Source organism: Nannospalax galili, unplaced genomic scaffold (assembly GCF_000622305.1).
Source record: "Nannospalax galili isolate Female #2095 unplaced genomic scaffold, S.galili_v1.0 scaffold1128, whole genome shotgun sequence".
Classification (NCBI taxonomy): domain Eukaryota; kingdom Metazoa; phylum Chordata; class Mammalia; order Rodentia; family Spalacidae; genus Nannospalax; species Nannospalax galili.
The window spans coordinates 816357-843865 of record NW_008358632.1 but is presented as its reverse complement, the minus strand read 5'-3'; the positions used below and the strand labels follow the sequence as shown (position 1 = coordinate 843865).

At 37.3% G+C, this 27509-nt stretch overlaps 1 protein-coding gene across 1 annotated transcript in view; it reads left to right on the top strand.

The window, feature by feature from the left end:
• Positions 1–27509, top strand: part of Efcab13 (EF-hand calcium binding domain 13) — a 103217-nt gene that overhangs the window by 33162 nt on the left and 42546 nt on the right. The window contains 9 exon segments of the mRNA XM_029558072.1: positions 3426–3569; positions 9612–9683; positions 15384–15392; positions 17127–17606; positions 20324–20400; positions 20875–20944; positions 22032–22103; positions 23383–23389; positions 26519–26655. Coding sequence (XP_029413932.1) covers positions 3426–3569; positions 9612–9683; positions 15384–15392; positions 17127–17606; positions 20324–20400; positions 20875–20944; positions 22032–22103; positions 23383–23389; positions 26519–26655 — 1068 coding nt within the window.

The window sequence follows — 27509 nt, the reverse complement described above, 5'->3', positions numbered from 1 at the left end:
AGTTGGAGGTGAGGGATGGAAATGATGTCAATACAGTATTCATGTATGAAATTCCTTCAAAAATAAAAATTTAATTATAAAATAATTTAAGCAATGTATATGGGTGTGTATAGATCTGTAAAAATTTTCAGCCTCTCCTAGCTTGTGACAAGTTTAATATTGACCTTAGAATACTTTTACTTTTGAGACTGGGTCTCCTGCAACTTAGCCTGGCTTTGAATTCACTATACATTGAGAAGCTAGCCATGAATGCTTGATTCTTTCGCCTCTATCTCCCAAGCACTGGGATTATAGACATGCACTACTATGCCTGACTAGAATACTTTTTATAAACCATTATAAATATATCTATACATATATATACACATACATACATGCATTCATAATACTGATATTTTGTCAAGGCAACTGTTAATTAGTAGCAAAAGAGAATCAGAAGACCTAGGTTTTATAGAAGCTAATAAAAATAAAACCAAACGCCAATCTGCTATTGGAAATAAAGAGATCTCTCCACATTTTCCTCAGTGATGTGGCCACTAGTAAAATACCTAGCTCCTGTAAATAACTGCTCATTCTCCTATAAGTAGCCCTAGTTAAACTCATTGGTTCAACAACAGTAGCAGCAGCAGCAGCAGCAGCAAAGACTGGAAAGTAGAAAGTTAATTAGTTGGAAAGAGGAAGGGGTTAGCAGGAGGGGGACAAGAGGGTAATGCATATGAATATGATCAAAATATATATGTATGAAAATGTCATAACGAAACCCAGTACTATGTATAGTTAGCGTATGCTAACAAAAATTTTAAAAAGATCTCTCTAGAAGGTAAAGAAAAAATAGGAATATTTTTTACTTTGAGAGAAAGGCATGCTTTTCTTTTTATAGTGTCAGAAATACATCTTGTATTGATTATATTTCTCAGCTATGAAATTTGTCATCTCTTAATATAGTTTAGGCATGCTGGTTAGTTTCAGCAGTCATCTTGACACAACCTAGAATCACCTAGGAAGAGAGCCTCAATTGAGGAATTTCCTAGATCAGGTTGGACTTGTGTGGATGTCAGTGGGGGATTGTCTTGGTTGCTTTAATTGGTGTGGAAGGACCCACACCACCATAGGTGACACCATTCCCTAGGCAAGAGGCCCAGAACTGTATAGAATGAAGAGAGTTAGCTAAGCACTCAAGCAGAAAACCTGCATCCATTTCTCTTTGTCTGGATTGTGGATGTGACCAGCTGCTTCAAGCTCCACCATGACTTCTCTGCTATGATAGGTTGACTCTGTAATTGAGAGCTGAATAAACCCTTTCTCCCACAAGGAGGGTATTTTATCACAGCAACACAAATGAAACTAGAACACTAGTCATTTATATGTTTTTGTCTAAGAATTTCCTTTTCATGTTTATTGTCCATTTAAAAAACTGGGTTGGTGGCATTTGGGGATGTAGCTCAGTTGGTAGAGTGCTTGCCAAGCATGAACAAAGTCCTAGATTCAATCCCCAGTACTGCGTAAACAACATAGTGACACATGCCTGTAATCCTTGAAGTTGGGAGGTGGAAGTAAGAGAATCAGGAACTCAAGATTATCCTCAACCTACATAGTGAGCTTGAGACAAGCCTGGACTATAAGAGACCCTGTCTCAAAAACAAAACAAAGCAAAATAAAACAAAACAAAATATCAAAACTCCCAAAGAACCTTAGGTTGTTAATTCTTTAATGATCTGAAAATTATTCACATTCTCTTAATCCTCTGTTATATATGTTACAAATATTTCCTCCAGCTATAGTTTTTCTTTGCTTTTTAGACTAAAGGTTAATTAATATTTATTATAAAATTCATTTCATTTTAAAACATTTTGAGAACATGAACAGAAACTAGAGGAGGGCATTGGGTGGCCTCTTTCACTCATTATTGCCTTACTCCTTTTGACATGGGGTCTCTCTCTGAACCTGGACTTCACATTTTTGTGCCTAGGCTGGTAGCCAGCAAACCCCAGCAATCCTCCTGTCTCTATCCTTCACCAAACTGGACTATAGGTGCATGTGAGATCATGCCTGGGAGACCATGCCCATGTTGTTATGTTAATGCTTGAATCTGAGCTCAGATGCTCATGGCTGTGGCAAAAGTGTTCTTAACTACTAAGTCATCTCTCCAGCCTCTACATTTTATTTTAAGAAATTCATAATGCCCCCAGATTTTATATTAAGTTGCTTTACTATTGTAGATTATTATACCACTGCTAAGAATTGCTATATTTAAAAAATTTAAGAGGCGGGGCTGGAGAGATGACTCAGCAGTTAAGAGCACTGACTGCTCTTGCAGATGACCTGGGTTCAATTCCCAGTACCCACGTGGCAGCCAATAACTGTCTGTAACTCCAGTTCCAGGAGAGCTGATGCCCTCTTCTGACCTCTGTGGGCTTTGTATGACACAGATGTACTTACATACATGCAGGCAATACACTCATACACATCAAAAAAATTGAAGAGGTAAGAATAGAACAGTGACTCAAAACAAGCACTGCGGAGTAATGTAGAATTCTGGCTTTTCTACTTACTAGCTGTGTATCAAAGGTAACTTTCCAGGTCTTAGTTTCCTCATTTATAAAGTAGGAATAATGATTTCTGTCTTGTGGTCTGCTTGTACTATAGTTAAGTTATTTATTATTTAGTTTATATTCATTGTATAAATTAATGGGTTTCATGATGGCATTTTCATATAGGTACATGATGTACTTAAAATCTTTATATTTTATTTGTTATTTTTTTATTTTATGTGTATGAACATATTGACTGCATGTAGGCAGGTGGACTTGTGCTGTGCAAGGCCCATGGAGGTCAGAAGATGATGTTGAATACCTTGGAACTGGAATTACTGATAGTTTTTAGCTGCCATGTGGGTGCTGGGACTCACACCCGGGTCTTCTGCAAGAGCAGCCAGTGCCCTTAACCACTGAGCCATATTTCCAGCCCCGTACATAATGTGCTTTGATTATATTCACCCCATTATCCTTGCTTGGTAGCCTCTTTGTGATGAGTGAATGAAATCACCCACACTGTTTTGTATAGTACCTAAAACATAATCATTATTCAATAAACACCAGCTATTGTATTATAGTAATGGTAATGATAGTAAAAAATTAGAATTTGTGTTAGAAATGTGGCCAGAAGGAAGAGAGAACAAGGAGAGAGAGAGGAGGGGGGGGAGGAAGGGTGGGGAGGGGAAGGAAGAGAGAGAGGAGAGAGAAAGCCAGAATTGGGCAAATGCCTACTTGAAGGTAAATATTTAGAAAACCTTATGCCTATATAGGGTTATTTTCTCCTTATTAGGTTATTGGTACAAACTCAATTCCTTCTGCAGGAAAAGTTGTTGATTCTTACAGAACATTTTTTTTTCAGTACAATAATTTCTGTTCATCATTTTCTCCCAGCATTCCAGGATGTCTGGAGGACTTTTTCTAAGGTGAAATGTGGTAGAGTTGCCATTGATGAAGTGGCTGCTGTTTTGGAAAGCCTGGATCTTCCTGTAAGCCCTGAAATCCTCAAAGAAGTGCTAAGATACACTTATGTGGACAGTGAGTGATTTGAATTTTGTATTTCAATTTTGTTTCTCATTTTTGGCCTCTATGTCTTCATTTCCCTCTTGATTGTACCTCTTGCTACTGATACTGCTTACTGATAGCTGTGCATAAAGTGTAGAAAACAGATGAAGAACTTCTAAAATTGTTCTATTTTTGGTGTTTAGAAAAAGTAAAATGAACTTAAAAAAAACCCAACATTGGGGTTCTGAGATAGCTTAGTTGGTTAAGTGCTTGTCTTACAAGAATGGCGACTCAAGTTTGACCCCTAGAACCCATGTTAAAAAAAAAAAAAAAGCTGGACTTGATGGCATGCTTGTAATTCCAGCACCAGGGAGGCTGAGACAGGCGAACCCCTGGGGTGCATTGGTCGGCCAGCCTAGCCTAACCTACTTGGCAATTTCCAAACCAATGAGACATCTTGTCTCAAGAAAACAAAAACTGAGGCTGGAGAGATGGCTCAGCAGTTAAAAACACTGGTTGTTCTTGCAGAAGACCTGGCTTTGAATCCCAGCACCCACATGGCAACTAACAACTGTCCATAATTCCAGTCCCAGGGGATCCAATAGCCTCTTCTGACCTCCATGGGCATTGCACGACACCATGTAGGCAATACATGCATACACATAAATAAAAATAATAAATAAAATTAAAAAAAAGAAAACAAAAACCGAGGATGGCTTCTGAGATATAACATGAGGTCAACCTCTGGCCTCTACACATATGCACACACATGAACACTCACCCATACATGTGACCTGCACACACATGAACATGCATACATATGCACATATACAATATAAATAAATAAAAAGTAGCTAAAATCGTTTCTTTGTAGAGATGTAAATTTTCTTTTAAAATTTTTTTAAAATTTATTATTTTTATTATATGTGTATGCATGTATTGCCTGCATGTAGGTAAGTGCACCCGTGTTGTGCAATGCCTGCAGAGGTCAGATGAGGCTGTCGGATCCCCTGGGACTGGAGTTATGGACAGTTGTTAGCTGCCATGTGGGTGCTGGGATTCAAACCCAGGTCTTTTGCAAGAACAACAGTGTTCTTAACTGCTGAGCCATCTCTCCAGCCCCATAAATTCTTATAGTAGCAGAGAAAGATATTGACTTCACAAATTAGGAGATAGTTCTTGAATTCTCAATTTCACTATGTAGTTTTGATTTAAATTGCTTGCTATTCTGTTTGATTATCCTGTACATGTTTTATCTTGCTTAAAAATATTATAAATATATAGGAGATGTTCCGAATGATATGTTTGTTTGACCAAACAATGTCATACAATAATGGACTGGTTAGTGATTGATCAAGTGGTTTGTCCATTTAATATCTACTGTGCCTGGATTAATGACAGGTGGAATAAAGATGAATGAAACACAGTTATAGTGTGGAAAGAGGCAAGGAAACTAAAATTGCAATGATTGGTACTCAAAGCTGCTATTGGAAGTGCTAGAGAGAGATTCTCACAGAAGGTGATGTCTGAGTTCAGTCTTGAGGGGTCAGTAGGGGTTAACTGGATGAAGTGGTGGTGAAGGTTGACAGAAACGATGTAGGCTGAGATAACAGCTTGTATAAATGTGATGGAAAAGTCAGATACTGTATCCTTTTGGGTGGGCTTCACTGGCCTTTGCTATTTTTTAGTGATGACTGTAGTGGTTTGAAGATAGAACCAGGCTCTGTAGAGTTCTACTGGGATATTGTTCATTTGTTTGTATCTTTGTTTTTGAAGCAGGGTCTTACTCTTGTAGCCCATACTAGTCTGGAATTCATTTTGTATCCCAGGCTGGCCTCGGACTTGTGCTAATCCTCCTGCTTCAGCCCCCCAGTGCTATAGGTTGTTATTGATGGTGAGCTCTGGGATGGGAAATGTGAGTGGAGGCATCTACTTGAGTACAACGACATTGGTGGGGCTGGAGAGTTGGCTCAGCAGTAAGACTACTTGCTGCTCTAGCAGAGGACCCAGGTTTGGTTCTCAGCACGCACATGGCAGCTTAACTCCAGTTTCAGGGGATCTGACACCTTCTTCTGGTCTCTGGGGGTACTACATGCATATAGTGAACTTATATGCATGGAGGCAAAACACTGGTACACATAACAAAAAATTTTGTAAAACAGTGATTTTATTTTTAAATTAAATTTATTTTATGTATATGAGTGTTTTTTGCCTGCATGTATGTAAGTGCACCATGTGTGTGCAGTGCCCATGGAGGCCAGAAGAGGGTATTGGATCCCTTGTTACTGGAAAAAGTCATTAGCTGCTGTGTGGGTGCTGGAAACCAAACCCAAGTCAAAAGAGCAACAAGTGCTCTTAACCTCTAAACCAGCCCCTGTAAAATGGAGATTTAAAAGACAAACTTCAAGTTATATTATCAAACAGTTTTTACAGTATGCCTTACCAGGAACACAGAGATTACATATGAAACTGTTGTAACACCTTGCTTTTTGACTTATGGATTCTGATTTGAGTCTTCCATCTCCAGGTCACCTACTTTATTTGGGGAGATATACTTGAAAAATTATACTAATTAGATAGGATTATTGTGGGAATTGGATATACGCTTCTATAACAGAGTTTGGCACCATGAACAGAAAGGCAAGGCAGAAGCCCAAGGCATCCCTGATATCTCTATCATTCTTAAGTTCTCTTATTTTAAACTCTGAGATACCTCTGAAATCTTTTTATTTCCCCACTTTCATCCAAATGGGCACACCTTTCCTTGGGACCACTGCAGTTCAGCCACACAAGTCTACACATACCAGTTTTGATCCCTTTTGTGCTGGAGGCAAAATGATCTTTTCAAAGCACAGATCTGATCATAGCACAGATTCTTTACATAGAATTTAATAATAGTTCATGGAATACAGAACATTTTAAGGTGTGTCCAGGGCCTTGCATGGTCTGGCCTTTATGCAATCTCCAGTATTATCTCAGACCATGCTCTGTGCCCTTTCAGAATTTCATAACATGCCCCTTCCTGCCAAAGAGCCATTGCATGTTTTCTTTTTTCTTTCTTGAACATTCCTTTTCTCCTAGTTAATTCCTACTTATGCTTTGGATCTAAACTTAACTTTCTATTTAAGATTTTTTCCCTGACCTGTGACTAGATTACATTCTTAAGTTGTACACCTCATAGTACTAATTATAGTTGCAGTTTGTGTTTCAAATTTTTTTAACATTTATATCTCAAATAAAACTAAGTACTAAGTGTGTAGATATTAAGTCTACTTTTGCTCAGTTTCTTAGTTATGTTTGTGGTGTGTGTGTGTGCACATATGTGCATGTGTGCATGCCTGAGTACAGTTCTCTCTCTCCTCTCTCCTACCTCTCCTACCCCCCACTATCTGTCAGAAATTGACTTTGGATATTTTTCTCTATGGGTATCAGCGTTTTTTTTTTTTTTTTTTTTTTTTTTTTTGGATACAAAGTGAACTTTGAACTTGCTATTTTGGTTATACTGGCTGGCCATTGAGCCCTGGGAATCTGCCTGTCTCTGCCTCCTCCAGCTCTGGAGCTACAAGTGTGTGGTGTCCAGCTTAGCTTGAATACGGGCGCAGAGCATCCAAACTCAGGTCCTCATGTTTGTGTAGCAACACTTTATTCACTGAGCCAGTTCCCCAGCCCTTTGCTTTGGCTCAATGTTTTGTCCTCAATGCTTAGAAGAGTGCTTCTAGCATATATTAACTGCCAATGAATAAGTGTGGAATTAATAATTATGATTTCCTTTGCTCCAATCAGAGTGAAGATGTTCTTTTTGAAATGTTAATAAGTTGGCTGAATTATAAAGCAAAATTCCTCATAAAGAAGGTCTTGAGGTTGGTGAAATGGCTCAGCGTGTAAAGTTCTTCCTGTGCAAGTATAAGGACCTGATTTTTGATGCTTGACACTCATGTACAATCCAGGCGTGGCAGTGCATGTCTGTAATCCTAGTGCTGGATTTGGGGGGGATGGGGGTGGAGATAGGTGGATCTTGAAGACTTGTTGACCAGCCAGTGTAGCCAAAATGGCAAGCTTCCAGTTTAGTGAAGAGACCCTATCTCAAAAAATAAAATGGAGAGTGATAGAGGAAGATATCCTCATGTCCACTTCTGACCTTCACATGGACGTACACAGGCTTGCTCACCTGCACATACATGTGCTCACACATATGTACCCCACATACCACCACATACACACATGCACACACACAGAGTTCCTTGTCTTTTCATTATTAAACTGTGTGTGTGTGTGTGTGTGTGTGTGTGTGTGTGTGTGTGTGTGTGTGTGGTGTTTTACTGTGGTTTGAACCCAAGGCCTTAAGTGTGCTAACCAAACACTCTCCAGTAAGCTGTATCTCCAGCCCCTATGAAAATCATTTAAATAGGCATGTTTGATTATGAAAATTAAAATCCTTGGGAAGCACCTAAATTGAGCAAAAATGTAGGTCAAAGTACTCTGAAGAAACAACAGAAAACAAGAGGAATTTGGCAGAGTAGTGGCTCAAAGAAGATGACAGAAACTAGTAGTGGATGACCAGGAATCTAGCAGTTGATAGGAATGACCAGAAAACTTCAAACTGTAGTTGTTTGCTGTGTTTTCCTGAACTCCCTTACTTGCGTTATGTATATTAGTAAAGGAGAAAGGCTACAGGTTCTGTGTTGGAGCTTCTTGAGGTGGAGAAAGTGGTGTTGTGAGATCAAGACTGTCTGGGAGCCGGAGGTGGTGGTACAATGCCTGTACTCCCAGCACTTGGGAGGCAGAAGCAGAAGGATTGCTGTGGTTTGAGGCCAGCATGGGCTGCATAGTGAGTTCCGGGTCAGCCTTGGCTACACTGTGGGATCCTATCTCAAAAACTATCTCAAAAACCTATGAGAGTAGAAAACAAACAAAATTGACTGCAAAAGTATAAACTGCTCAGAAACTCTCAATGTTTGGACAGACACTGATTTTTGTTATTTATGGTGTGGAGTCTTGAGCGGTTTTAAATATTAAAGGAAATGATGACTTTAGGAAACCAAAAGATTTGGATCACCCACATAAGAAACATGTTTTTTTTTCTGAATTAGAATTTAGAAGTGAGTTATAATGTAGTTGTTATTCTACCCGAGGGCGTGATGTTGTTAGCGCCATTCTGCTAGCATCTCCGATGCATATTCTTTACAGTCTTCAGTATATTTTGCCCATTCGAACCCCCCCCCCCTCTTTCTTTTTTTTCCTTTTTTGAGACAGGGCGTCCCTATAACCCCAGCTGTCTTGGAACTTACTATGTAGACCAGGCTGGTCTTGATCTCAGAGAGATCTGCCTGTCTCTGCCTTGCCAGTGCTAGGATTACAGGCATGCCCTACCATGCCTGGCCTTCAAAATCACTTTTTCTAAATTTTAATTAATTAATTTTTATTTCACGTGTGTGAGTGTATTGCCTGCATGTGTGTAAGTGTACCCATGTCATGCAGTGCCTGTGGAGGACAGAAGAGGGTGTCAGATCCCCCTGGAACTGGAGTTATGTAGGGTTATTAGCTGCCATGTGGGTGCTGGGATTCAAACCCACGTGTTCTGCAAGAACAGCCAGTAAGCTTTCAACAGCTGAGCCGTCTCTCCAGCCCCTGGTTCAAAAATCATTTTTAAGTGATAGGAAGTAAATACTTTGCCAGGTATTGGGGACAGAGGTGAAAGACACATTCCCTGTTCTTGGACTCACAATCTAGAAATTGAGAGAGAAAATACCTATAATATATATGTATATATGTGCTACCTATAGTAAATTCTCAAAAAATTTTATAAACTTAAGCACATTGTATAGCTTATCAGCTTAAACGGTGGCAATTTCCTATGATAAATTCTTTTATTAAGAGGAAAAGCTGTGGTTTTAATTTTATACTTCACTGTGTACTGAGTTATTAAGAATTCAGAGAATATTCAAAACTCATAATGAGGTCAGCCTCTGATCTGACTTCCACACACTTCTGTGTTGTTTTCATATTAGATTAGGTGGGCATCTATATTTGTGTCCAAAGAAGATGGAGAATTTGAAATTCCTCTTTATATTTCAGGCGACAACACAGTGGGTATTGGGGATATTCTGTTTACTTTGGAAGACCTGCAGCAACAGTATGAAGATGTTTGTAAGGGAACTCCTGTGGCTATCGCAATTTTTTTTTATAAACAAGTAATCTTTAGGTTAAGTCCTAACTTACAGGTTTTTATCTTATAATGAGTAATGAAAATATTTTCTGAATGCCTTTCTCTAACTTTTAAATCAAGGAGTTAAAAATTTAATATGGAACTCTATTTATTTCTTTTAAATATTGATTGTATAATGAATATCTCATGATATATACACTCATATCTCATAATTTTCTTATCTTGTCCTTGATACATTGCAACATAAAGTCAACTTTACAACAAAATAGGAATACTAAAATGATAATATTTAATTTAAAAATTGTAGGATATTTTGATATCCTGACATTGATTCTTCAAATTTTTTGCATATTCTTTGCTATTGCCAATTATTTAGTATAATTTTAATTTTTTATATATTTAATTATTTTATTTTATGTGTTTAAATGTATTGCTTGCATGTATGTGTACCAGTGTTGTGCAATGCCTGTAGAGGTCAGAAGAAGATATTGGATTTCCCTGGAACTGGTGTTATGGACAGTTGTTAGCTACCATGTGGGGTACTGGGAATCGAGCCTGGGTCCTCTGCAAGAGCAGCCAGTGCGCTTAACTGCCGAGCCATGTCTCCAACCCCTAGTGTAATTTTTCTTAGGTACATTCTTTTTGATCGCTTGTTGCATCTCATTTCACAGTTTAAATTTCCTTTCATTTGTCCAAATATCATTCAGTCAAGATTATCTATGCCCATAATTATTAAAAACTGTATACTTTTACACTTTTATTAAGCTTTTTCAAAAAGAAGCCCTGTCTTTGTTTATCCTCTTTAACTATTCTAGAGGCAGTTATTTTAAATATCTTAGTTTATTTCTTGATATTTATACTTATAACTTATTTGATTCAGGATAATTAGTATTTACATCTCCTCAAACATTTATCATTTGTTGGGAACTTTAAAAAAATTAACATTTTTAGAATTTTCAGTGGATATAGTAAATGTCCTGCTATGAAAAAAACTTCAGTTTTATTTCATTTTCTGTGTCTTCAACATACACAACTCTTCCCATCCATATTCACCCCCAATATATTTATATAACAATTTGGTAAACTTCTAATTCAGTATTAGTATACCTATGAAAACACTATCTACAGATGAGTTATATATTATCTTATACTTTATTTCTTTTTTGTACAATCTTTTATCTCTTCTTTAATAATTGTCATTTATTTGGGTTTTTTGAGTATTTTTATTACTATTTGACCCCAAATTCTCTCAGATGTAAAAAAAACCAAGCAAAAACAAAAATACAGACCCCCCCCATGTAAAATTGGATGCACCAGCCAGACATGGTGGTGCATGCCTTTAATCCCAATACTTGGGAGGCAGAGGCAGGTGGATCTCTGTGAGTTGGAGGCCAGCTTGGTCTGCATATCAAGTTCCAGGCCAGCCAGGGTCATATAGTAAGATTCTGGCTCAAAAAACCAAATAAAATTGATGTACCAGATAAGCTTTGTCTTACTAAAGAAAATTGCTTTTGAGTATTCTAATGTATAGGTCCATCAAATTGAATATTGGAGAACTAATATGGATTTTGTTGACATTTGTATCTTACATGCAGTTAACATCCAAGGATTTCATTTTACTGCCTTTTCGATTCTTCTCTATCTGATTCTGTCCTCATGTTTGGCTGATAGATAAATATTTAATTGGATTACTTGGGTTTTTTGTTAGGCTTATAAAATTTTTCTTATATATTTTGGGTATAATTTTTGTCAGATGAGTATTTTATAAATTCTTCTTTCATTAAATAGACTGCTATTTCCTAGACTTTTTAGAGGCTTCTTAGTTTAATATAATCTTTTATCTATTTTTGCTTTTGGGATGATATAAAAATTGTTGCCCATATTAAGGTCTTGGAATGTTGCACCCATATTTTATTCTAGCAGATTCATAGTTTCAGATCCTACATTTAGGTCTTTTATCCATTTTGAATTTTGTATGATGATTTTCTATCCTGAAACTTCATTGGATTAATTTAGTTCTAATGTGTTTCAGTGGAGTCTTTAGGGTTTTCTAGTTATAAGATCCCATATTCTACAAAGACGGACTATTAACACCCCTCCACCTTGGGTGCCTTTTCTTTCTCTTTCCTAATTTCTATGGCTGTTCTAGTACTATTTTTAAAGAAGTGACAAGAGTGAACATCATTCTTGACCTTAAAGGAAGTCTTTACTTTTCATTACTGAGATGTTAGGTATGGGTTTGTCACGTGTGACTTATTGTGTTGAAGTACATTTCTCCTATATATTTGTTGAACGATTTTTGTCATTAAAGGATATTCAGTTCTATCAAATGCCTTTTGTGAATTTATTGAAATTATCACCAAATTATTTTTGTCTTTCATACTGCTTAAAAAGTTTTTTATTACCTTTATGTAGTGTGTGTGTGTGTGTGTGTGTGTGTGTGTGTGTGTGTAGGTCAGCACCTTTACTTGCTGAGTCATCTTGCCAGCCTTACTTCATAGTGTTAACATACATCATATGTATAGATTTCTATGTGTTGAACCATCCTTGAATTCTAGATATAAATCACTTGATCATGGTGAGAGTTATATATTCTTTTGAATATAGTTTGCTAGTGCTTGTTGAGAATTTTTGTATTGTGTTTCTTGAGATACTGTCCTGTAATTTTCTTTTTGTGTGGTGTTCTTCTCTGGCTTTGGTAGCAGGGTGATTCTGACCTTCTAAAATGAGTTTAGTGGTGCTAGGGAGATGGCTCAGCAGTTAACATCACATACTTCTCTTGGAAAAGACCCAATTTTGATTCCCAGTGCCCTTGTCAGGTGGCTCACAACCACCTGTAATTCCAGTTCCAGGGAATCCAACACCCTCTTCTGGGCTCTGGGCACCTGCACTAAGATGTGCACCCACACATATACACATAATTAAAAAAAATCTTAAAAGAATGAGTTTAGAATATTTCTTCCTCAATTTTCTGGGAAGTGTTTGAGAAGGAATTGTATTAGTTCTTTAAATGTTTCCTGGTACTTAGCAGTGAAATCATCAGGTCCCAGGCTTTTCTTTGATGGAAGACTTTTATTACTGATGAGATATTTTTACTTGTTACTTGTCTATTCAAATATTCTATTTCTTCATGATTCAATTGGAAGGCTGTATGTTGCTAGGACTTTATCCCTTCTAGATATCCAATTTGTTTAGGTATAATTGTCTATAGTAGGTATTTTCATTTGTGTAGCTATGGTATCAGTTATAATGTCTTCTCTCTAATTTTTGAGTCTTCTCCTTTTTCTTTATTTACTTATCTATGTATCTATCTAGCTGTCATCTATTTATCCATTTCTTTATTGTGATACTGTAAAAAAAAGAGTGCCGTGAAGTGTGCTTGTCATTCTAGCATTGGGAAAGTGGTGACACAGATCCTTGGGGCTCACTAGCCAGCCAATCTGGTCTAATTGACAAGCCCCAGGTCAAGGAGAGAAACAGTCTCAAAAAAAAAGTGGATAGCTGTCCACACCCATAATTTATTCAAAATGGTTTCTCCAGGTTCCTTGGGGAAGTTCAAGTTTTGCTTCACCCTTATTTCAGTAGACCATCGACCTTTCCTTCCTTCCTTCCTTCCTTCCTTCCTCTATTTTTTTGCTTTTAAAATAGAAGTTTATTCCTTGACTACATACTCTTCTTAGTGCTGCAGAACATTTTGCTCTGGGGTTGAGGTTACCCCATCCTTCTTGAACAGTCCCTAGAGTGGGGATACCTTGCTTCTTGAGGGTACTGCACTCCCACAACTCCTTGGTCCATGTCTGAAAGACCAGAGAGTGAGTTTAACTTTCTTCTTCCTTATACTTAAGTCTTTATAACCAACAATTAAACAAGAATACTTGATTTGGGAGAATATTTTCAACTGAGTCCTGATCTCTAGCTGTTTCTTATCAACCAAACTCTGGAAAGAAAAGGTTCTTTGGGATGTACATGTCAAGTCCAGCTTTTCCCTGCAGGCAAAAATGGCTTGGATACACACACATCCTTCCCTTAACAGAAAGATTAGACACCCTAAAATATTTATCTACACCCATAATTTATTCAGAATGGTTTCTCCAGCTTCATTGGGGGAAGTACAAGTTTAGGTTTGGCTCCACCCTTAATTCAGTAGACCCGATGGTCTGTATTTCCTGTATGTATGTAAGTGCATCCATATTGTGTAATTTCTGTGGAGGTCAGAAGAGGGTGTTGGATCCCGTGGAACTGGAGTTAAGGATGATTGTTAGCCGCCATGTGTGTGCTGGGAACCAAATCAAGGTCCTCTGCAAGAGTATCCAGTGCTCTTAACTGCTGAGCCATCATATCATTCATCTCAACCTCCACTGTTTCCAGTGGGTGGGTGCACAGCTTGTATCACTTTGATCTGTTACTTCTCAAGCATACCCACATTCATTCATTATCTTTTTGGATGGAGTACCGAACTGAGGTTATCAAGGAGCTGCCCTGGTCAACAGATCCAAGAGCAAGGACATGGTTTGCTGGGGCTAATTAAAAGTCATTGGTCCAGATGATGTCCATTAATAAGTCATTCCTACAGGCTTTCTTGTGCTTGAATATTTATATCTTTTCCCAAATTTGGAAAGTTACCTGCTCTTTTTTTTAATGTAAACTTTCTACCCCCACTGTCTTTCTTTTTCTTCACAAACCCTGTGTATGTTGGATATTTATTGCTTAACCTCTCCCATAAATTTTATATGCTTTGTTTTTTAATTATCTTTAATTTTATTTATTTGTATTATTTACTTATTTTATGCATATGAATATTTTGCTTGTGTATATGTAGGTGCACCCATGTTGTTCAAAGCCCTAGGAGGCCAGAAAAAGGAGTTAGAACCCCTGGAACTGAAGTTATGAATGGTTGTTAACCATCATGTGGGTGCTGGGAATCCAGCCTGGGTCTTCTGTAAGTATAGCCAGTGCTCTTACCCACTTAGCCATCTTTCCAGCCCCTTATTTGTATATTATGTGTATGAGTGTTTTGCTTGCATGTATGTAAGTCCGCCATGTGTGTGCAATACCCACAAATGCTAGAAGAGGGTGTCAGATTCCCCTGGAACTGGAGTTACAGAGGGTTGTTAGCTGCCCTATGGGTGCTGGGAACTGAACCCAGGTCCTCTGTAAGAATAGCCAGTGCTCTTAACCTCTGAGCCATCTCTCCATTCTCCCTTTTCATTATTTTTGACTCCTGTGATTACATACATATTTTCTTTTCTTCCCTCCTTTCTTCCTTTCTTTTTTTTTTTTTTGAGACAGTGTCTCACTTTGTAGCCCTGGCTGGCCTGGAACTTTCTATGTAGCAGGCTAGCCTCAAACTCACAATGATATGCCTGCCTCTGCCTCCTTAGTGATTAAAGGTGTGAACCACCACACCTGGCCCAACTGCATATTTTCAAATAATCTGTCTTTGAGTTTCTGGGTTTAAAAAAATTAAAAAATATTTTATTTATTATTTTTATTTAATATGTCTGAGTGTTTTGCCTGCATGTATGTAAATGCACCATGTATGCACATGCAGTGCTCATAGAAAACAGAAGCATGTTGGATCCCCTGGAACTGGAGTTATAGACACTTGTCAACTGCCATGTGGGTGCTGGGAATTGAACCTGAATTCTCTGGAAGAACAGCAAGCATTATTAACCACTGAGCCATCTCCAGCCCTTTTTAAATTTTTTATGAGTGTTTTGCTTGAATGTATGTAAGTGCACCACATGTCTGCAGTGCCCACGGAGGCCAGAAGAGGGCATGGATACCCTGGAACTGGAGTTAAAGACAACTATCATGTGGGTGCTGGGAACTGAACCCAGGTCCTCTGCAAGAGCAGTCAGTGCTCTTAAACACTGAGCCATCTCTCTAGCCCCTGAGTTTCTAGTTTGGAGATTGCTTTTTGTATGTTTGATCAATTTTGTCATACTTTACTGCATTTTTCATTTGTTCATTATATTTTCAGTTCCAGAATTTTTTGTTTTATAAGTTGAATTTCTCTGTTAAATTTGTAATTTTGGACATTATCTTCCAGATTTAATAGAATTCATTTTTTGAAACATGAAAACTTACTCAGGTTACTTAAGAATTATGATTCTGAATTCTTTGTCAAGCAGTTGGCATACTTATATTTCTTTGGGATCAGCGAATGGGAGGTTACTGTCTTCTTTTGGTGGTGTTAGGCTCTGCAGTTTTTCATGCTTCTTGTTGCTTTATGCTAATGTCTGCACAGCTGAAGAAATAAGGACTTATTTCAGTTTTGTTTTTCTAGAAAAGCCATTCAGAGAATGAGGGTCAACTTAACCAGAAATAATGGGTAGACCATTTTAAATGGTCCAAATTCCAAAGTAGAAGTGTCAAAGATTTAATCTTTATCCATTTACTAGCCTATTCCTCTTTGTTAGATAGCAATTTAGAGATTTATGCAATCCTTAATGACTTCTAGAATTTTAGAACCCAAATATTATTTTCAGTGTATTCTCATGCAGATAAAACTATGTAACTTTTCCAGTGTTTGGATGAATTGCTTCATAGTCAAGATTATATTGCTGTTCTGTCAAGTTGTTATATTTTGCAGTCTTATAGAGTTGTGTTGAGGATTAAGTATTATCACTCCTGAAATAATCTAAAATGTGCTAGTCATAAATAAAACATAGTTCTGAACTATCATATTAATATTATAAATGAAGCTGCAACTTCTGACATGTTAATATTTTTTCTAAAGATAGGAATGTATTTTTAAATATATTTTTATTTTATGTGTCTGAGTGTATAGCTTGCATGTGTGTAAGTGCACCTGTGTTATGCAATGCCTGCAGAGGTCAGAAGAGGGTGTTGGATCCCTCTTCTGTAATTGGAGTTACAGACAGTTGTTAGCCACCATGTGGGTACTGGGAATCGAACCTGGGTCCTCTGCAAGAGCCATCTCTCAAACCCAAGATAAGACTTTATGTATGAAATTATTTTCTACCCACAAACACTGAGAGTAATTATGAGAGTGATTATTTGGTTTCTAACCTTATAAACAAAAACTTCCCATCTGTAGCTTCCTCATAGTTATGCACACTTACAATGAAGATATTTCTATCTGTATTATCTTCTTAACCTGTTGTCTTTCTAATTGAGGAGTGGAGAATGAACCTGCAACATCCCATGAGACTATCAGTAGTTTTATTTTAACTTTAAATAGATTTGGATGAAAGTATTTAGATGTAATAAACTATAAGATTACATTTATACTGGCTAATAGCTTAATCTTTTGATCATCAGCCCTTTCAATTTTTCAATAGTTATTTTTAAATATATCTAAGAAATTGATAATTTTTGAATGTCTTTTATGAGGACCTAGTTGTTAAATGTCATGCAAACAGTACTATAAATGAAATAACAATGTATTTATCTTATAGATGGTTCATCCTTGGATGAAACTGCTTCAAGTAGAAAGTCATCAAGTATACCAGGACACTATCTATAGCATAAGAAGAAAGGCAGCTCAATTTCCAGATTGTCTGAACCTTCAATATTAAAAAAGTTGAGCATGTCCCCCCATCAGTCTCATAGTAAAATTATGGAGAAACATGATGACCTTGAATCTAAACCATCAAAAACTTCTTTACAAGCTAGAAGATTATCAAGTGGAGTTGACAGTGATTATGTGGGATTATAGGACCCATATTCAAAAAATGGCATGAACTTTAAAAAACTTTCACAGATGGCAGACTTCAAATCTAAATCACATAGCTTGAAGAGTTCCACAAGCATTAATAAGTTTCTGGATAAAAGTGATGTTTCAAATATTCCAAAATCTCAGATGCCAGCTGTGAGAAGGCATTCCAGCACCCTAAAACCAATTTCATCCAAGGAAAAATCTACAATTAATACCCTGGGTCAGTACCACATACGTAAGTTACGATCTTGGTATTTGTGCTCTTCAGTCTGCAGAAATGGGCAGAACGAATCAGTCACTGGACACCTGTTAGTTGTCAGCCCATGTAACTACTTTTGATACACAGGTCAATGGATATAATCCTATGTATTTGATGATAGTTCCAGTTACCCCTGTTTCAGGATGCTTAACTTTATCTGAGTTATTTAACTTTGTATGAAGTTATTTATTGGAGTCATTCAAGTTCCTTGGAAAGTAGAGAGCCTGGGCTGGGGCAATAGTTTAATCAGTAAAGTGCTTGCTTTGCAATCATAAGGCTCTGAATTTGATTCTCAGAACCCACATTAAAAAGCTGGACATGGCAGCACAATTGTAATTCCAGTGTTTAGAGTTGGAGATAGGTGAATCCTTGGGGCTTACTGGCTAGCCAGCAAGCCTATTTGGTGAGCTCCAGATCAATGAAAGACCCTGTTTCAAAATGCATAGTGGACAGCACTTAAGAAACAAGACCTGTTGACCTCTGACCTCAACATTCATGTGTATGCATTTCAGTGTGCAACCATGCACACATGAGCACATACACACACACACATATACACACATAAGAAAATAGAGGGTCTATTTTTTGTGATGTTTATTTTATAATTAAATATGCAGAAAATCTGTGAAATTATTTTTAAAATTCCACAATTTAAATATATGAAGCTATTCTTAGCAATTCAGGTATTGTTTCTTGTGGGTGGAAAATATTAATAAAGACTACCTAATACTGTACCACTTAGATTTCCAAGGCTTTACAACCTTCATAATCATTTCCCTTTTAGTACTACTTCCATCATGGAAGTACCTTGTATGGAGCTTAAACACTTCTTTTTTTTAAAAAAAAACTTTATTATTTTTATTTTGTGTGTATGAGTGTATTGTCTGCATGTATATAAGGGCACTCATGTCATGCAGTGCCCATGGGAGGCCAGAAGAGGATGTCGGATCTCCTGGAACTGGAGTTGAAGACAGTTGTTAGCTGCCATGTGGGTGCTAGGAATCAAACCCGGGTCCTCTGCAAGGGCAGCTAGTGCTCTTAATTGCTGAGCCATCTCTCCAGCTGCTAAACACTTCTTATATTCTGCTGAAGTTACTCTCTAAAGAAACTCTAGAAATACATTCAGTATTTAATGCAATAGTAGGTGAGTGCTTAAAGTAGTGGCTCATACACTAATGTATAATTCAACAAAGTTGGAAAAATAATATGATCTATTAAGATTAGGGATATTTATTCTGATATCCTTTACTAATATGCTGCTGTTACTCTGTGTTCAATAAGAATAACAGTCCCAAGTTTACAGGACAACAGAGGAGTAAACATTTAGCTAGTGGGTAGATGAGGCCTTCATAAGACAATGCTCTAGCCACCTATTACCACTCAAATATAATGAAGTTACCTACCACTTCTATATTGTGTTCTTCATGTAAGGAAGAATGAAGTAGTTCATTTGGTATAAGTAACTTCCCTAAACAAATTGGTAGTAACAGGGTACCTATGACATGTGACTGCCTCATGATTTAAAATATAAAAAAATCTAACTTAAAAAAACCTGATATTACACGCACAACAGTTGCAAATATAGTGAAAACATTCCCAAATATTTTTCATCTAGTTTTCTCGTGTGTTAATATCTTGTATATTCATGGCACAATGATCTAAGTCAGGAAATTACCATTGATATACCAATACTGACTGATCTATGAACCTTACTCAAATATTGTCAGTTGTCTCAAGAATGTCCTTTTTCAGAATCTGACCCAGGATTACACAATATGTTTAGTTGTCATGCGACCATAGGCTTTCAGTATAGGATAGTACTCAGTATTCCATGAAGTTGACACTTTGAAAGAATGGTAACTAGTTAGTTATTTTGTGTACTCCTCACTTGGAGTTTTCCTTATATTTCTTTATGAGTAAATTCAGTCTACACATTTTTACCAAAATATCACAGAAATGATACTGTCCTCATGCACATGCTTTTAGGATTTTATTATGTGAAAGTTTGTAGTCAAACCATGGTAGGATAAATTTATGGGAAGGGAAAGAATTCTTAAATTTTGCTTGGAGTTCTGGAACTTAAACAAAACACATTAATACTTGGGTATCTTGGACTGTATGTTTTGATCAGAAGCAAGCAGCATTGCCCGGGTCACTGGAACAGGTTGTTCCTCTGAACTCTAGGAATTTGTAGAATTTTTTTTTGGTCTTTTTGAGACACGGTCTCCCTGTAGCCCCAGCTGTCCTAGAACTCACTGTGTAGACCAGGCTGACCTTGAACTCACAGAGATCCGCCTGCCTCTGCCTCCCGAGTGCTGGGATTAAAGTCATGTGCCAGAATTTTAATAGTTTTGTATTAGATCTAAAAGAAAAAAGTGTAGCACAAGACGACAGCAAAAGCAATCCTTTTGTTAGGTGATACTGAGTAGGTAAAATTCGTTCTCTGATTCCTCAAGATTTTAGGTACTAGCAGTGCTTAGTGGTACACACCTGTAATCCCAGTACTCAGGAGGCTAAGGTAGGTCTATGAGTTCAAGGTCAGGTGGAGCTACTTAGAAAGTGCTAGGCTGGTCTGAGATGCATAATGAGATTCTATTTTAAAACATAAAAACAACAAAAAGGTTTTGGTAATAATTACTGCTTTAGATATGTACAGTTATTCTACATTTTGTGTTCAGAAAGTGTCCATGATGCTATCAATAAACTCCAAGAAAATTACATTTCTGCAGAAGAACTTCAGTCCACTTTGCGTTCAGTGTCTGTGATGGCTAATCCTGGGTGTCAACTTGATTTGATCTGAGATTAACTGAAATGAAAGAGAACTTCTTGATTGGATCATCTAAAGCCAGAAGACACACCCTAAATGTGGGTGTTACCTTCTGATGGCAGCCCGTATAAAAGACCAAGGCAGAGGAGAATGCCAGGCTTCTTGCTGCTTTTCTTCTCTCTTGCTGGTGAGTTCGTCTTTCTGCTGTAGACTGAAGACTAGCTGATATTTCGGAATTTGTCAGACCTTCAGTACCAGATTGGGACTACTGAGAAGACCTTCAGTGCCAGATTGGGACTACTGAGACATCCAGCCTTGTGGACTGAGTGACTACGGATTCTCAGCCTCTCCATTGTGATGCAGCCATTGTTGGACTACTCGGACTCTATCCTGTGAGCTAAGCTGATAAATCTTTATATATATATATTCATTCTACCCGTTCTGTTTCTTTAGAGAACCCAGACTAATACAGTGGGGATTGCTTTATCAGATGAAGAGTTCCAGAAGATTGTGGTGGAGACTCATAGAGATGGTGAGAAATGGGTAACTCTAAACTTTTGAGAAAGATAAATATATTTATGGACTAGTATTAAATGTTTAAATGTTGAAGGAATTTCTCTTAATCAAGAATAGAACAAAATGGGTCATCCTCAAGAAGACAAAGAACAGAAATGGGGCTGGTGGGATGACTTAGTGGATAAAGCTTTTGCTGTGCAAGACCAGAGTTTGGAGTCCTGGAACCCATAAAAGCTGAGCAGGCATGGCAGCGCATATGCACACATACACATGCATGCACGTATAGACACACACACACACACACACACACACACACACACACACACCCTGGAAAAAAGAACAGATATGAAAGTGGAAAACAGTGAGAACAAATTCCTGTGAAGTCAACCTAATGTATTGGTTTGGAAAAGTAGACCTTGTTTCAGTAAGACTTTCCACTCACTGTTGTCCCTGGCTGTGTCTTCTAGAGTGGGAACAGGCACAGGGGAGCCTGACTGGCTGCAAAGAAGTTCAGGGTCTAATAGAAGGGCATAAAGATCTCTAATTAGGTATGCCAGGGACTCAAGGGGAAATAATTGCAGATTCTAACACGTGTAAGGAGTTTGGAACTGGTGGGTAAAGCAGTGCTTATACCTGGATGCTAGTGGCATGTTTTAGTCACCAGTCCAACTTCAAAGCAGGTCTTACATTTCCAGAGATTTTTTTTTATCAAGGGCTTTTTTTTTAATTAAAGAGGTTGTACTATCAGTAATAAAAAATTATCCACAGAAGTTCATTTGAGGAGAGAGATTTGGGAACTCTCATTTTGAGGAGAGAGATTTGGAAAGAATTATGTGAATAACATTAAAAGTGAATTTTTAGTCTGGGCACAATTTCTTAACTAAGGCAGACAGGAAAGAAAATTTGATTTCAAAGTGAACTTGGATGAGTGCTAATAAAATTATTGAACCATTTCTTTGGCTTATCAGGATTGGTATGATAACTGTGGGAGGGATTATATCTAAAAATAGATTAAGTAGTTTTTTTCCTCATAGTTTAATGAAAATGCAAACAAATTCTTTATACAAAATATGTCAAAATGTATAATTTAAACTGTTTTACAGAAAATGGAATGCTGAACTTAGATGACTTTATTATGATACTCTCTAAGGAGCAAAATTTTCCTGACTATGATGGTAGGTAGGAAATTTTATTTAAAATTATCTAGAGGAAAAGCAGTTAGGTTGAGAAGAATAAGGTTCAATAGAGCTGAGTGAGCTTCCTCTTGGCAGGGTGTGCTGATACAGTCCTATAATCCCATCACTCGGAAAGCTGAAGCAAGAGAATGGAGAGTTCAAATTTGAGCTACATAGTATGATCTAGTCCCCAAACAATAACATGAATAAACAAACCAATTCCAAGCCAAAACAAAACAGAAAAGAGCTGGACTTGCTTTGGAATAGATACTTAATGCTACTCTGTTCTTAGGCAAGTCAACTGCCAGCTTTAAACTATTTGGTATCTCTGGCTTCGCCTGGTGGAGCATACCTTCAGTCCTTGGGAGGCAGAGGCAGGTGGTTCTCTGGGAGATCCAGGCCAGCCTGGTCTACATAGTGAGTTCCAGGTCAATGGGTTACACGGAGACCCTGTCTCAAAACGAAAACAAAAACAAAAACAAAGCTTGCTATCTCATAGTAACAACAGCTAACTTGCTTGTCTCATAGAGTTGTCATTGAATTTCATAAGTCAACAAATGGCAACAAAGTTGCCCAGTAAACCAGTGATAATGAGGAGACCAAATAGGTAATTAGCCTCATTGATTAGGAAGAATTGGTTTGTAAGGAACTTGTTTGAATAAAATACTGATATGATTTACTTTTGTTTTAGGACATTTTACAAAACACTTTTATTAAGGTATAATTTCTACACATGATACTGATCCACTCACTGAATTTTAGTAAATTCATAAAGTTGTGCAACTATCACTACAATTTTGTTTTTTTTGCTTGTAATGGTTTTCTTTATACAACTAAATATTTTTAGCAAGATTAAAATAAGTACAATTTATTAAGTTTTATTGCTTAATTTCCTTTTATTTGTTATATGGTGTAAAAGAAAAATGAGCCTTGCATTCCTCCCCTAGAGATTTCTTAGATAAGAAAAAGTTAACCTAAAGAAAGAAATTTCCTTTCATACAGACTCATACTGAAATTGCAATGTTGTCATTTCTGATAGATGTAAATCCTTGTGTCTGATTTCTTTTTTTGTTGTGTGTGATGTGTACATGTGTGTGCATACATGTATGTGGGTATGCTTGTCTGCTTGGGCACATGTGGAGGACAGAAGTTGATGTCAGGATATTTTCCTCAGTCGCTTCTCTTATTTTTGGAGGTATGGCCTCTCACTGAATCTAGAGCTTGCTATTTTTGGCTAGACTGGCTGACCAGAGAGCCCCTGCGGCCTCCACAGCTCCAGCCCTGGGGTTATAGGTGTGTGCCACCATGTCAGCTTTTTACATGGGTCTTGGGAATCTGAACTCAAGTCCTCAAGCTTGTGGAGGAAGCGCTTTATCCCCTGAGTCATCTCTCAACCCAAGTCTCTGAATTTTTTGAAGACACTATTAGCAAAAATTTCTTGACTGCTTTAGTATGCAATCATCCATTTGCCAACTCATTCACAATTCTTTAGCTATTCTTGTGAAGTAGTACATATGTTGGACACACCCTACATTCTTTTTTTTCCCATTATTGTTAAAGATCATTTTAAGTTGCAGTAAATAACATAAAAATTATCATGTTAACTATTTCTAACTGTGCAGTTCAGTACTATTAGTGTATTTTCACATTGTTATGAAACCAATCTCCAGAATTTTTAGTTAGCATTTATATATTTATGTATTTATTTTGTGTTTGTGTGTGTGTGTGTCTCTCTGTCTGTCTGTCTGTCTGTCTGTGGAGGTCAGAGGACAACTTTTGGGAATCATTTCATACCTTTCACTTTTCTGAGGCAAGAGCTCCCAATTCTGCTGCTGTACTGTGTACTCCAGGCTTAGTTGACCTGTGAGTCTCTGGGTGATTCTCTTGTCTCTGCTTCCCATCTTGCTGTAAGAGTGCCAAGGCTATTGATGTGTACCACTACATCTGGCTTTTTATGTGTATTTTAGGATCAAACTTGGGTCATCAAGCTTACATAGCAAGTACCTTTACCTGCTGAACTACCCCTGGTCCCAGAATTTTTTCATTTTGAAAATAAGTATCAGTTTTAGTTCTGTTCATTGTAACTTCAAGCTGGAAATACATTTCCATGAACTGTCAGATATGGTATATGCCTACAATTCCAGCACTCAGGAGGCTGAATCGGGAGAGAGTTTTAACGAGGAATTATCTAGATCAGGTCAGTCAGTGGTATCTGTGGGAGAGTGTCTTGATTGTTAAATGAGGTAGGCAGATTCACCCTGAATGTGGGAGGCACCATTTCATGGACTGTGCCCTGAACTGTGCCCTGAAGAAATCTAGCTGAGCATAGGCAGAGAGCAAGCAAGCATCCGTGTATTTATTCTCTCCTTTCTTGACTGTGGCTTTACATTCCTGCCTTGACTTCCCTATAATAATGAGGTATAATCTGGAATTGTGACCCAAATGTACCCTTTCCTCTCTTATGCTGGTTTTTATCAGGGAATTTTATACAGCAACAGAAATGAAACTAGGACAGGCCCCTCAGAGCATCTCTTCTGCCTTAGCTGTCTTTGACAGATTAACTTTGAATCGTTAAAGAGTGAAGGACTAGAGCCCTGGAGAGATGGCTTAACAGTTAACACTTGGTGTTCTTCCAGAGGATTGGGGTTCAATTCCCAGCACCCAGATGGCAATTAATAACCATCCATAACTCCAGTTCCAGGGGACCCAACACCCTCTTCTGGCCTCTGCAGGCATTGCACACAACATGGTGCACTTACATGCAGGCAAAACACTCAAACATACAAAATAAAAATAATAAATAAAATATTTAAAAAGAGTAAAGGATTAGAGACACTAATTAGTCACTTTTCTTTCTTGTGTAGAAATCCATCTTGATTTCCAGTGACTGCATGAAGCTCATTATTGACAATTCTGTAATGCCCTTTACTGCCCAGATTTCTTACATTTTGTATCTGAATCTTACATTAGAGGAAACCTTTTTTCATTGTTTAAGTGTCTCTGTGTGCATATTATTATTATTATTATTATATTATTATTATTTTTGATACAGCATCTCCAGCTGGTCACTATGTAGACCAGGCTGGCCTTGAACTAACAGAGATCTGCTTGCCTTGCTTCCCAAGTGTTGGGATTAAATGCATGCACCACCACACCTAGCAGTGCATTATTCTTTTTCAGATCTTATTTTTCCTTCAAATGATTTATGATATCACTTTTACTTTGGAAAAATTATTTTTGAGACAGTCTCTCTACAATTCCAGGTGACCCAGAACTCTTTCTGTAGACCTGGCTGTCCTGGATCTTACAGAGATCTGCCTTCCTCTGCCTCCTGAGTGCTAGGATTTAACTAGATGAATTCTAGTCTTATCAGCCTCTTTTAAAATTTTATCTTTTTGAGGTATTTCTTTTAAGAATGCTTTAATTGCAGTACAAATTTGTCATTTAAGTTTAATGGAGGAAATACTGACAAAGTTAATGAAGTATAGATTCCAAGATATTATAAAAGAGATGTTGGATACTTTTTCCAAGTAATAACATTTATAGTTATAGAGGATAAGCTAATGAATTTACCAAGGACTGAGTTACACATTCTCACAAAACTGTATTTCAATTTATCATTAAGGATTGTAAACCTCTAAGGAATTTGAGTTTGTTGAATTAGGTATGAAATTCTCATAGTATTTTTATTTCTATATATTTTTAGTGGTGGTATTGTCAATGTATGTTGATATAGCAAAGTCGAATATTTTTATTTACTTATTTACCATTTTATGTGTGTGTGTGGGCCTGAGTGTATGTGTGTACATCACATGTGTGGAGTACCTATGCAGGCCAGAAGAGGGCATTATATCCCCTACAGCTGAATTTACAGGTGGTTGTGAGTTGTCCAATGTGGGTGCTGGCTCCTCTGGAAGAGCAGCAAGTGCTCTAAACCACGGAGTCATCTCTTTATCTCAAAGTAGAATATTTTTGAATGATTTTGGTAATTATTGATTTTCAGCATTAAGCATTTTGGAGCTGGGTGTACAACTCAGTTTGGTCAAGTGCTTACCCATCATGCATGTGGCTCTAGGTCTAATCCCCAGAACTGTGGGCACAGTGGCACATGCCTGTAATCTCAGCATCAGAAGTTCAAGGTCATATTCAACTACAAAGGGAGTTTGATGTCATGCCAGTCTGGGCTACATGAGACCCTATCTTCAAATAACAACAACAATAACAACAACAGAAATCCAAACAAACCAAAATAAAACCTTAAAGCATTCTGGTTATGCTTTTATAATGTAACATTTCTAAAGGGTTTTTATATTTTTGTTAAGTTATTGTTAGAGCTGACATCTTAGTATTGGTGCTTTCTGTTTAAATTATATTTAATACTAATACTAACATACTGCTTTATTTTCGGTGTTGAGTAGTATCATCAAAGGCCTTAATAAAATTCGGAATGAAAATATTGCTTATGAGGATTTAAATACATGTCTTCAAAATTTTGGAGTTTACCTTCCTAAGCCAGAATTAAAGAAGATCACAGAATTAACTGAATTTGATGGTAAGTGATAGATTTTCAGGCAAACTGATTTCCTCAGAATAATGACTTTATTATTATTATTATTATTATTTAGGAAAAGTCTACTAGAGCAATAAAGGAAAGCACAATAGTCTCAAAAGTAAATTAAATGCTCAAAAATTCCATTATTTAGAAATGACCAGTATTAATAGTCTTTTCAGACTTTTTTCTAGGCAAAAAAGATAAAGAAAATAAAGCAGACTTTTGCTCTTGCAATCTGATAAAATAGAAATCGGGATGTAAGGCACTGGAAGGGGTAAGGAGACTTCGGTTATGGCAAAGCCCTCAGCTCACAGTAAAGGTTTGCATGTTTTGGGTATCTGTGCACATATAACTGAGCAGGAACTTTCCTAAAGGGAAAAATAAGAGTGAGCTAGACAGGTAAGTGGGGTTCCACATGTAAGAAGGATGGCTGAATTAATTCTTGTTGATCTTAAGAATAGTACATGAGAATTCATTACAATATTCTATAGTGTGTGTATTAAAATTTTTCATAAATAAAAAGATAGAACAAATTAGTAAGTTGTGTAAAACTTATATAGAGAGAATACTTTCCTTTTGGGTGTTTAAGGCCATGCAGTTGGTCCAGATAAACCAATTTATTTTTACTCTTAAGGCTGTTTAGAGGATCTGTTCCTCAGGGGGCACATGGGCTTGGGAGGAGCCCCTGGCTCCTTTGTCTTACCAGTTCCATCTATGTGAAGATAAGTCAAAGGTCCTGCTTGACCATTGTTGGCTTCTCTTGGAAGCATGGAGGAAATGATTCCTCCATGTTGACCCCCCTCTTTATAGACTGGACACTGGTTCAAGTCCATCTGGTGGGGTCTCCTTGGCCT